At 32.9% G+C, this 13282-nt stretch overlaps 1 protein-coding gene across 1 annotated transcript; it reads left to right on the forward strand.

Annotated features, from left to right (window-relative positions):
- Nucleotides 1-10869: 10869 nt before the first annotated feature.
- LOC112596889 (zinc finger BED domain-containing protein 4-like) lies at nucleotides 10870-12465 on the forward strand. The gene is made up of 4 exons (XM_025342713.1): nucleotides 10870-11901; nucleotides 11961-11970; nucleotides 12045-12304; nucleotides 12397-12465. Exons 1-4 carry the CDS (start codon nucleotides 10870-10872, stop codon nucleotides 12463-12465), a joined length of 1371 nt encoding a protein of 456 aa, XP_025198498.1.
- Nucleotides 12466-13282: the final 817 nt, after the last annotated feature.

Below are 13282 nucleotides of genomic sequence, written 5' to 3' on the forward strand. Positions count from 1 at the left end.
CGAAGAAAGTCTCAAGACAAAGTAAAGTTATTAGTAGAAATCGTTTGGTACAATAGTACGATATTAATTTATACGTCATAATATCGATTTAAATTGATAAATAAACATAAATATAATTTCCATACAAAAATGTGTAGCATAATCATAAAGATAATTATTTTAAATATTTAAATAACATAAACAAGTTTAATGTTAAATTTTTATAATTTATAAGAATAAATACCTGTAATTTGTAAATTAATAGAAGCATAATATAATGGCCAATGTTCTACTGATGAAAGTCGGCAGGCAAATGAAAATATTGAAAATAAAATCATTACTCATTAGTATTAACTTATCTGTAATCATCGATCGGTATTCGGTACCTATTTATAGTCAATAATATTCATTAACAGTGCGTTTTGTGGAAGAGTAGGTAATTGAAAACAACAAAACACGTTATTGGGGCCAGACAAATGACTGATTCACGGAACCGTTTAAAAACCGTCAAGATAACACCGTAACTTGCTGCGGTCGACGGTCGACCAAAAGCGTAAATTAAATTTACTAAATTTACTTTTATATTTTGTGCACTACTGACCAAATTTTATATTTTTACTTTTTATTTTTTACTGCACACGATTTGATATAAGTAAGGAGTCTTTTTAAAAATTATCTAATATACAAAAATGTTAAATGCCGCCCCTGGAAAATGCCGCCCTAGGCGTGGGCCTATATCGCCTACCCCTTGAGCCGGGCCTGCTGATGGATTACTTGCGCAAGCAAAAAAAATGAAATTACTGAGTGACAATCAATTTCCACCTCTAACAGTCGAAACGACTGAAAATTTCAGTGCCTTGTGTTGATAGAGGAAAAGTCGATGCAAATAATGTGTTAGGTGTTATATTAAGTGTTACTGATGATGGGTTCTATAAAATAGGAACCAAAAATAGAATTTTGTCATCACTTTATGCCAGAAACCAAATATTTCAATGCAAGGAACAATTTATTAGTAGCAATGATGTACCGAATATCGTAATACCACTGAGGACTGCTAGTACTCAAAATTCATTAATTGGAGGACAAGGGTTTATTTTTTGTTCTTGCAAAACTAAGTGCACTACGAGACGATGCAAATATAAACAACAAAATATTTTGTGTAATTCTAAATGCTATAGTTTTAATATGTGTAGCAACAAATAAACAAAAATATTATTTTTTTATTATTATATTCAATTATATCTGTACAATATTTTTTATTAATTATTTATTTTAACATTATAGAGAACCTAATATTATTATATGTTTATTTTTATACGAGTACTTAATATCATTATATTTTTATTATTATATAAGTGTATTTAATTATATCTGTACAATATTTTATGATTATTATTTTTTCGTATTTAATATAAGTGGTTATTTAAAACGCTACAGTTTGACTCAAGTGAGGTTTAAATATGTTAATTAAGTTTATTTAATTATATTTGTACAATAATACTTATTTTATAATTATTAAATTTGTTTATAATATTATCAAACGTATTTAAAACTCTACAGTTTTGTCCTTACGATGAAAGTCAGTATACGGTTTTGCCCAAATGATGTTGGTCATAACTAGGTTTGCCCGGTAAAAAGCCGAAATATGACATTTTGCCCAAGGATTGTGGGCAATTCGCGTTTTGCACGGGCATTACTGAGGTTTGCCCAATTTCGGCTTTTGCCCGTAACATATACAAGGAAATCTCTTGTTGTTGTAATCGACAACCTTCCAATTCAGATTAATTCTTGGAATTATTTTCACATTTGAAAACAACAATCTCCAGGATGTTATCGTCCTTACTGGCAATTCTTAGAAATGCAAAACGACCTCGCCTAACAACTACTATTGATTTATTATGATGTTTTTACAAAATATGAATCTAATATTTCGTATACATTATAATTATTAGATCACGTATATATCTATATTACTATTGCTAACACCTATAGCAATATTACACATTATATTATATATATTTATATTATTATCATATCTCATAGCCCATAACACCTGTTACATCTTAATGTACCTACTAAATGTGTTTCATTTTCTAAAAGTGCGTTAGCTAGGTTGATTGAAGTGTAAAAATTGTAATTATAGTTTTACCAGCGTTTAAATATAAATAAATCAAATTCATTACAACACTACACCCTAATCCTCTGCCATCACCATTTGCACCACAGAGTTCAAATAATTTAATGCCGTATTTGTGAGCCTTACTGGGAATGTATTGTTTAAATTTTAATCTAACCATGGAATGTAACCATTGTTTCATCGACTACCATCATTTTCTCTGGTTCCAATGCATTTTGAAAATTGTTAACAATTTTTTGGATTAAATCGAAATTTAAAAATCCTATCATTTTCGGGGGCTTGCTCATTATCCGAAAAAATGCCAAAACCGAAGAATCAATTCAAATCTATTTCTGGACATTATGCTTTTTGTTACACTATTTTCATACATTATTTTTAAACTCCAATAATCTTAAAGGCTTGGCATTTGTACTAATCCCATCCACATTAGTAAACCCAAAAATTGCTTTATTTCTGTAGCATTAATAGGTGTCTACTTCGAAAATCTAATAGGTTTAGTTAATCAAAATTTAGATAATACTTGATCTGCATTTTTATTTGTTTCTAAAACTATGAGGTCGATAATTTCGTCTGTTACAAATAATTTGAAATATTGCAATACAGTTTCATTGTTTGGAATTTCAACTTTAAAATCAGGATTTTTACTAAATATAAATTGTTTTTGGTGATGACCTGTAACATTATTCCAGGTATGTTCAATAACGGGTCTTTGTGAATTAGTTACTTCATTAAAAATTTCATCAAAATTATTATCATTTGCAAATGTATAGAAATACTAATTAGGACAAATATTATAATTATATTTTTTTTTATTGCGTGTGGGAAAAAAAGTATTGCAAATTTAAAATGTTAGGCATTTTGGATAATGAACAAACATATACTACCTACCTATGTAAAAACGACCATTGACTTTATAACAAACTTAATAAATTTGGTAAATGACAAAATATTTACTTACCACTGTCAATATTATCGGATTCATTTGAAGGAACATAATGCTCGTCTTCATTAGAATCGTCAAATTCACTAAAATAACTGAAGTCGTCATCTAAAAGTTCCAAAACAATACTTAAATCACAGACTTAGAGCCGTTTCTGTCGAGAACTCATTTGTATAATATAAAAAAAACTTAATAGTCGATGTAAGTACGCCGGCGGACGTACTATAATTATAGTTTATTAATAATCTTCAAAGAACAATAAACCAATTGATATCGGGATCGTATTTTTAGGCCTATTGGTTCTAAAATTATCACTCAGTACATTTTACGAATGTTGCCCGGAGTATACGTAAAGCATTATAAAAATAAACGTCTGTGCAGCTGTACGGCAGTCAACGTGTTAATACTTTGAAAAGGCTAAACTCAATCATGGGCTATGCTGTCCATCGACGTGTTATCACGTTGGCTACTAATCTGTTTTTCAACTAACTTACATTAATTATCATGAGTAGTACCGGTAACTCTCACTTTGTTTTTCTTATTATACCACGAGAGTGACCGGTGCCACTCAGCTTATCTTGGGTTAGGACACTCGGTATACACTGTAGACACGCTCTAATGGATAAAACTATAAACGAAAATAATCTTTATTATATTATTTACCTTGAAGTACAGGAGGAAGTCCAGGTTTTGGTGTGGCTTACGCCCAGAACGCATACCTTACCTTAGCCTTTGGCTATTCAAGGGATGTGTTTGTTTACATGAAGTTAACACCTCATGCACGTCTTCAATATGGAACACGAGTACCGGCCTGTGACCGTACCCTTTTCGAAATTGGCCTTTCGGTGCCTCTTTCCTGTTGGGTTAACAGTTTGTTACTATCTAGCAATTACTCATGCCACAGCCACCACGTTGCAGCCAAGGTAGGCTCCTCAACCATTGAGGGGCATCTTCCCCAAAGAAGCAAGCTTCTCTAGTTACAGATGGGGCTCCCCTCTCCCGTGGTACTTAGTTTAAGGATGGCGTTAGGTGAGCCAACCCGAGATTATTGGTCTCTCCCACTATTTTAGCTCCGAATAGCCGGCTAGTGGTGGGCCTTGAGGAAGGATTTTCAGTCCAGGACTAGGGGTCCTTCCAGCCCCACAGGATGCCTATTACCCTGGGTCGTTTTGGTTGCCCTGGGTACTTCCAAACCCTCTGCTCCATTTTATCGCCTCTTACGATAGGCCCGGAGGACCGTCAAGGTATTCTATTCCCCGTTGACAGGGTGTCGGACTTAAGTACCTGGTACTTTATAGTATTAACTCCCGTGATTTTATTCTATTTATCTATCCGACCTGTTGTTTAGTGCATTCTTGGCAAATTGTCTCAAGGCTTCAAATCGTGTTTTCGTTTTGGTAAATTCTAGTGATGTTACGAACTGTTCGATTTTCGAACTGAAAATTGCAAATAGTCGAACCGAACCAAATACCTAATAGTTCGGTTTGACAATCGATCCAGAGAATTTAAAAATAAGTCGGCGATCTAACATTATTATTGTAATTAATAATAATTATTATTTATTGCGTGTTTTGACTGGCGGCGGCCCGCGGCGCGGCATACTCTCATACCGCGCGTTTCACCGAGCCCACCGTGATACAACTTCACTATGTCAGGCGGTGCAGGGGGAATCTGGTTATGAAAAACCCTAGATACAAAAATAGATTGTTTGGTTGTTTTCAATTTTAATGTCTGTGGCTTATTATTAATATATTTTCTAAAAGTATTATATATTAAAAATTGTTATGTAATAACTGATTACTGGCTGCAGCCAATATTTGCAACGGTCTTGTTTTTTTTTCTATCTTTAGTCTTAACTAAACAGTGAACATTTGTATTTTGTACTATCGTCTATCGTACTGTTCATACCGTCCTTAGTTAATACCATTGATTATAGAACAGACTGTTCTATAATTAATGTTAACACTTTATTCTTTAGTTTATACTGATACTGACTAAACTTATGTAGTAATATTATTATTATTAATATTATTATATTATATTTTATATGATAAGACGCACGGGCCGACGCCGTACGTCAATGTCAATTGTCAATATAGTCACTAGTCAGTATCGACCGCTGATCCGTCGCGCTCAGACGGTTAACACAAGCACGGCATCGTTCCTGTGCGTCTGTGTGTTGTTTTTTCAATTTTATTGTGCTGTTAATTATTTTAATTGTGATTTGTCAACGAATAAATTAAACAATAATATATAATTCATCTATTTATAATTATTCAACTGTATACCGCCCTATAGATTCAGAAGTGGATTCGTTTATTATATATTATTACGCGTGATCGCCGACCGTTAAGTGGATTCGTTATTATATATTATTACGCGTGATTGCCGACCATAAACTTGATTTTTGTTTAATATTGATTAACAATTAGTCAAGATGAATAGTGCGAATTCAGATTCCAACGTGGATTCCATGCGGTTGTTACGTAATGGGAAAGCTTTCCCGCCAAACGACGTAAATGAAGGTAGTAACATACGTAACCTACAAACGTCTAACGACAACGGTGAAGTTCAGCAGTCGCACAGTTCAAATAATGATCCTACGGTTGGTAACAGTGACGACGATTTACGAACCGCGTTATCGAAATTGATGATACAGAACAGAATGCTGTTGGAACGTTTATCACAACAACAAAACAATGATAATTTGGCATCAACGAATATGAATACCGACTCGCCTACGACTGTTGACCGTGTAAACGCTCGCAATGGATATTTTGTCATGCCAGATTTCAACAATTCGCTAACCAAATTCTCAGGACGAGAAGCAAGCCAAGAAACCCAATTATGGATCAACTCAGTCGAAAGTGTCGCCAGGATCCATGGATGGCCAGAAAGCTTCAAAATGGAAATTATTCGGACTAAGTTAGTTGGCCCGTCTCGCAACTGGTACATTGGCCGTACATTCACGTCATGGAGTAGCTTCGTCGACCAATTTAAGAATACGTTTATTGGACATACACTTGACACCGTCGATCGAGTTCGTATTATGTCTAACCGTGTTCAAGTAAAAAACGAATGTGTGTTTGAATATTTCCACCACAAGTCTAGACTTTGTCGTGAAATTGGATTGTCATTCCGCGAAGAAAAACGTCAGATCGTCGAGGGTCTATATTCCCGTGATCTCTGTAACTATTTGTTGGCACGTGATCACTTGAGTGAAAACGATCTTTTATCTGATCTACGTGCATACGATTCAGTGAACGTTGCTCGTATTAATCGTTTTCGAGTAGGAGAGTATACTAAGACCTCAGGCGACAGTGACAACCAAAGTAACCATAATAAATTATATCAACATCCGATCAAGAATCATCAGCCAGTTATAGGAGAAACAACTAAGGTGCAACCACTGGCAAAATCATCGAATACCCGCAAGCAGAGAGAGCTGTCACAAGTCACATGTTTTAGTTGTAAAACAATTGGACACTTCACGAATGTGTGCCCGACCCGTACCTGTCAAAGATGTAATAATTTGGGTCACTCAGAACGGAGATGCCCTAACTCTCGTAGTAGCCGGCAGAATGATGGAGTTGGTGAGAATGTATCACTTTTAGAAAGGTCACCCCAATGTATTGTACCCCCTTATATGATAAGTATTACTATTAAGTACCCGAATGGTGTCTTGTCTAATGTAACTGCACTTGTCGATACAGGTAGCTCCGTTAGCCTTTTGAAATCTACTATTGTTCCTTATATATCTGGAAATATACCACCCAAGTCAGATCTAATTGGTATCAATAAATCTAAACTTACCATTGTTGATCAATTCTCTGCAGATATTTCGCACGCTGATCTCGACACTCCTATTAATATTAATTTTCATGTGGTGCCCAACGATACCATAAAAAGTGACTGTTGGGTCAAAACTTTCTATCTCACCCTCGTATAATTTTAAGTGTTGAAAATGGAGAATTTCTAATTAATTTCAAAAAAGGTAACAATATTTCATTTGAAGAAATTTTATCTATTAATTTTAAAGATGATGAAAATGGTGTTCTAGATATTAATTTAAATATAGAAGAATCATCACCAGTAAATATTAAAACAAGAATCGAACAAATTTTTAAAGATTCGTATCTAACCGATAGTGCTATAAATCATGATGATAATTATACCCATCCAGAAATGAGTATCCAGTTAAAAAACGACAAACAATTTTATTTTAGGCCACGACGTCTTTCTTTTTACGAAAAAGAGTGCCTCCAAAAAATATTAGACAACATGTTGAATAAAAAAATTATTAGACCTAGTAAATCCGGGTACAGCAGCCCTATAGTCTTAGTTAAAAAGAAAAATGGTGAACTTAGATTATGCGTCGATTATCGCGAACTTAACAAATTTATTGTAAAGGATAGGTTCCCACTTCCTTTAATAGACGATAATAAAGATCTAGTACGAGGGAAAAAAATACTTTACTTGTCTAGACCTTAAAGATGGGTTCCATCATATTAATGTGGCCCAAGACTCTATAAAGTATACGTCATTTATAACGCCTTTAGGTCAATTCGAATTCTTAAAAATACCATTTGGTTTGACTACAGGTCCCTCATGTTTCAGTAGATTTATTCAAAATATTTTTAGTGAGTTTATTCATAAAAAAGAAATTATTGTTTACTTCGACGACATTATGATAGCTACCGAGTCTATCGAAGAACATTTCGAATTGCTTACCAAAGTTTTACGTGTTATGAAAAACAATCAACTTGAAATACGCTTAGACAAAAGTGAATTTCTCAAAAACAAAGTAATTTATCTTGGTTATAGTGTGAGTCAATTCGGTATTCAACCAAATCCCAAAAATATTTGTGCTGTTCAAAATTATCCGGTCCCAAAAAACCAAAGAGAACTCCAAAGCTTTATTGGCTTAGCTTCTTATTTTCGACGTTTCGTCCCAGATTTCGCAATCATAGCTAAACCTCTCTACAGCCTACTTAAAAAGGAGCCAATTTTGAGATGGGTGAAGAACAATTAAAATCAGTTGATTGTATTAAGGAAAAATTGGGAGCACAGCCTTTATTATCAATTTGCGACCCAAAAGCAACTACAGAGCTTCACTGCGATGCTAGCAGTCATGGGTACGGTGCTATTTTACTTCAAAAGCAGGCTGATGACAAATTTCATCCAATATTTTATTATAGTCACAGAATTACGGAAACTGAATCACGATATCATAGTTACGAACTAGAAATGTTGGCTATTATCAATGCTATTAAACGCTTTCATGTTTATTTATTAGGAATACATTTTAAAATAGTTACTGATTGTAACAGTATAACGTTAACTCTACAACGAAAGGATATAAACCCTTGTATAGCTAGGTGGGGCTATGTTCCTTCAAAATTATTCTTACGATATTGAACACCGCCCAGGATCACGCATGCAACACGTTGATGCGCTGAGTCGTTGTAGTAAACATATTCTTGTTTTAGAAGCTTGCAATTTTAATCAAACTCTTGCCGTTAAACAAGGAACTGACCCGGATATTAAAATTATTTTTGAATATCTCGAAAAATCAGAACACCCGTTATTCGAGCTACGCAATGGGCTCGTGTATCGTAAAAGTAATGATCGTTTGCTATTCTATGTCCCAGCAGATATGCGTGAGCAAGTCATTCGTTCCTGCCACGATGAAATGTGCCATGTAGGTGAAAATAAAACTATTGAGTTAATCAAACAAATATACTGGTTTCCAAAACTAACTAAACATGTCAAAAAATATATAAGCAACTGCCTTAAATGTGTAATATTTTCCCCAAAAGCAGGCAAGGGTGAAGGATTGTTAAATTTAATCGACAAAGGGGATAAACCATTCCAAACCATACATGTAGATCATTTTGGCCCCCTGAATCAAACTAAAGGTCGATTTAAGCATATCCTAGTCGTAGTCGATGCATTCAGCAAGTTCTTAATTCTATATCCTGTACGTACGGTAACAGCAAAAGAAACATGCTCCAAATTATCACAATATTTCAAATATTACAGTAAACCTCTTAAAATAATATCCGACCGTGGGTCTTGTTTCCGTTCAGAAATATTTCAAGAATTTTGCCAAACCCATGAAATAAAACACATAAAAACCGCTGTAGGGTCACCATCAGCGAATGGACAGGTCGAGAGGTATAATAGAGGACTAGCAATAATGTTATCCAAATTAATGCATGAACATAACAAAGATTGGAACGAACATTTATCTAAAATTCAGTTTGCAATAAACAACACAATTAATCGCTCAATTCAAAACACACCGAGCAAAATTGTATTTGGCATAGACCAAGTAGGTGAGCAAAACGATTATGTTCGATTATATTTACAAGCCTTAAATAAAATTGATGACATTAATGATAACCCTCGTGATTTTAATAAGTTTAGGCTTGATGCTCAGGATAATATTCGGGTAGGCCAACTTCATAATAAAGCTTATTATGATTCAACCAAACAAGTAGCTACTAAATATACAGTAGGTGAGTATGTCATGATTAAAAATGTTGACACTACACCTAATACATGTAAAAAACTTTTACCCAAATTCAAAGGGCCTTATAAAATAAATAAAGTACTTCCCCATGACCGATATGTCATATCTGACATCGAAGGGCACCAAGTGACTCAAACCCCACTAAACACTATAATCGCAGCAAGGGATATCAAACACTGGGTTAAATTCTAATTTTGTTATAATTTTTTTTTTTTTTTTTTGTACATCTTATCGATTCTGATTAATTATACGATATAATTTATATTGGTTATGTTATATATGATTATATTTTTATATTTTTTTTTTTTTTTTTTGTTATTTTTCATCTCTATTACATTCTTTTCAGTATTATTTATACAATTGTTTACTTTTATTTTTATTTTATATGTACAGATCGAGGACGATCTATTAAGTCAGATATGGCCGAGCTGTAGTAATATTATTATTATTAATATTATTATATTATATTTTATATGATAAGACGCACGGGCCGACGCCGTACGTCAATGTCAATTGTCAATATAGTCACTAGTCAGTATCGACCGCTGATCCGTCGCGCTCAGACGGTTAACACAAGCACGGCATCGTTCCTGTGCGTCTGTGTGTTGTTTTTTTCAATTTTATTGTGCTGTTAATTATTTTAATTGTGATTTGTCAACGAATAAATTAAACAATAATATATAATTCATCTATTTATAATTATTCAACTGTATACCGCTCTACACTTATAAGTTTTTAAATAATAATATATTCATTGTAGATTCGTATCGTATTGTGTATCCATGTAAGCAAAATTGTCAATTAATTATTTACCTATTAGAGTATCAATTAAAAATCTTAAATCATATTTAAAACTAAATTTTAAAATTTATCTTTTAAGTTTTATTCTATTATTATAGATTTATTGTAATTTTAATATATACTGACTATGGCTAAGAGGATTAATGCATTTGAGCAGTTAATGAGATCCAGTCAATCTGATGATATTCAAGGTAGTAATGATAATAATTTTCAAATTGATGATCCAGACCCAGAGACAACTGAACTTATAAATGAACAGCATGAAGAAAGTCTGATGACAACAGAAGAAGTAGAGGAAGACCATACAATGAATCAAAGGTTGATTTATAGTTTAAATTTTTTTAACAAAATAAGCAATAATCAATCTATGTGTAATACTTGTAAAAAAAGTATTAAAAAGTCCTTCATCAACAACAACCACTCTAGTAAGGCATCTTAAAATCCACACTAAAAAATATTCTGAATATCAAGCATGTAATGAGGAAAAAAAAAATAAAAAAAGAAGCATTGAAGAGAAAAATTGAAGACACTACACAGAAACAAAACAAAATTCAAGATTCATTCAACTCAAAATCATATTTATCACAAAACAGTGCAAGAGCTAAATTAATTACCCAAAATATAAGTGAAATGATTGCGTTAGATTACCAACCATACTCGATTGTCGAAGACCGTGGATTTAAGAACTTAATGTACACATTAGAGAGCAAGTATAAATTACCCAAAAGACAATATTTAGCTTCTACTGCAATTCCTCGGCTGTATTCAAAAAAATTATCTCTACTCAAAGAAGAAATTAACACTGAATTGAATAGTATGCAATCCATATCATTTACTTTTAATATATGGATAAGTGGGGCTCAACAACCATATATATCACTAACAACACATTATTTAACAAAACAATTTGAGCTTCGTAACAAAACACTAGGATGTTCATACTTTCCAGGTGAACATCATGGAAAAAGTATTTTTCTTAAAATTAAATCTATGGTTAGTGAATGGAACATGGATATTTTAAGTTTAAATATTCCTATTTATATGGTCACAGACAATGCAAGAAATATAAGTTGTGCATTAAATAAATATAATTCCAATGATAACTTACATCACTATTTTTGTGCAGCCCACACATTACAATTGGCCATCCAAGATGCTTTAAAAGAAAATAATATGGAAAGTTTATTAAAAAAGTGTCGTTCAATTGTAACTCATTATAACTACAGTAACAAATCTTGTGAACGTTTACAACAAATTCAAGTTCGATTAAATCTTCCAAACCATAAGCTCATACAAATGGTCGAGACTCGTTGGAACAGTGTGTTTTTAATGTTGGAGCGCATAATAGAACAAAAAGAAGCAATTGTTTTGGATTTGCAAAACTGGGTAAAAGACATTGATATTACAGTAGGAGAGTGGAAACTTATTAATGGATATGTTGAAATATTAAAGCCTGTTCTTGAAGCAACAAAGGAATTTAGCCAAGAAGATATACCAACATTTGCAATGGTAAACCCAATAATATATACCATAGCAACAAAATTAAACAATTTTATTGTGAAAAATAGCAATACAGCAGTAGGATTAGGATTTGCTAGAAGCTTGAAAAAAATCTATATCTAATAGATTTCAAGTATGCAAAAATGACCCAGCATACTTACTAGCAACAGCAATTGATCCTAGATTTAAAACTATACTTATGGAATCATATGAAGTAGAAAATGTAAAACGTTTGCTTACAACAGAAGTTGAGAGTTTTAAATTAACAAGTGATACAAAACTAGAAACAACTGAACAAAATATACAACCCATAACAGTACCTGTTCCGACAAATTCACTGTGGGCTATTCTTCAAGAGCGATCAATCTCCAGTACTGGCAATGAAGGACTAACAAGCTGTGTTAAAAATGAGGTAAGATCACTTCTTGCTTATATATTTAATAGTAGATATTAATTATTAAAATATTATATGATTATCTACTTGAATTTTTTTAATTTTTTTAGATACAGGAATATTTGCATCAACCACTTCTTCCTCCTACATCAAATCCCCCTTGTATGGTGGAAAACTAATACTGAAAAATTTTCAAGTTTGGTTCCTGTTGCATTGAAGTACCTTAGTATTCCAGGAACATCAGTTTGTAGCGAACGGATGTTTTCCAAAGCAGAACAAGTGGTTACAGCTCGAAGACAAAGGTTATCACCTCAATCAGTTGAAAAATTGGTGTTCTTACATGACAATGTTTAAATTAATATTTAATTATATAATTTAAAATTTGATACAAAATGTAAATAAAAATAATAGGAAAAAGTAGCAACTAGCAAGTTTACTAGCAAGCAACTTTATATTTTATAAGATAATCATAAGTTTATAGTAAATACTAAATACCAAATAGTAAACAATAAATTAATAATACATTTTTAACCTTTGGACTTTTTTAATGTTCGGTTCGAGTTCGATAAAATATTTGATAAGTTCGGTTCGGTTCGAGTTCGATTAAAAATATGTAGGTTCAGATCTGTTCGAGTTCGTTAATTTAAAGAAGAGTTTGGTTCGGGTTCGGTTCGACTTTAAAAATCAGGGTTCGTAACATCACTAGTAAATTCAATTACCTCACAAGGCCATTCTTCTCCATCTCTTGTCATTTTGAGCCTTGGTATATCCCTGTGATAATTTACCCTGGGACAGTCGAAGAGTATATGTCGCGCCGATTCAAGTTCTCCACATTCACATAACGGTGAGTCCTGTAGTTTAAACCCATGTAATTTTTCCTTGAAATCTCCATGACCTGTAATGAACTGAGTAACGAAATGATCTAATTCTATCTGAACGATGTATCTAAATTTTACGTCTGGAAACCACTTAAATGTCCACCGACCCTTGGTGATA

Source organism: Melanaphis sacchari, unplaced genomic scaffold (assembly GCF_002803265.2).
Source record: "Melanaphis sacchari strain LSU unplaced genomic scaffold, SCAv2.0 Contig368_pilon_pilon, whole genome shotgun sequence".
Classification (NCBI taxonomy): Eukaryota; Metazoa; Arthropoda; class Insecta; order Hemiptera; family Aphididae; genus Melanaphis; species Melanaphis sacchari.

What these genes read in the sequence shown, in the direction of transcription:
- LOC112596889 (XM_025342713.1), top strand. Translation starts at nt 10,870, where the DNA reads ATGAGGAAAAAAAAAATAAAAAAAGAAGCATTGAAGAGAAAAATTGAA. An exon ending in CAAGCTGTGTTAAAAATGAG is followed by an intron (nt 12,305 to 12,396) that starts GTAAGATCACTT and finishes TAATTTTTTTAG; the next exon opens with ATACAGGAATATTTGCATCA.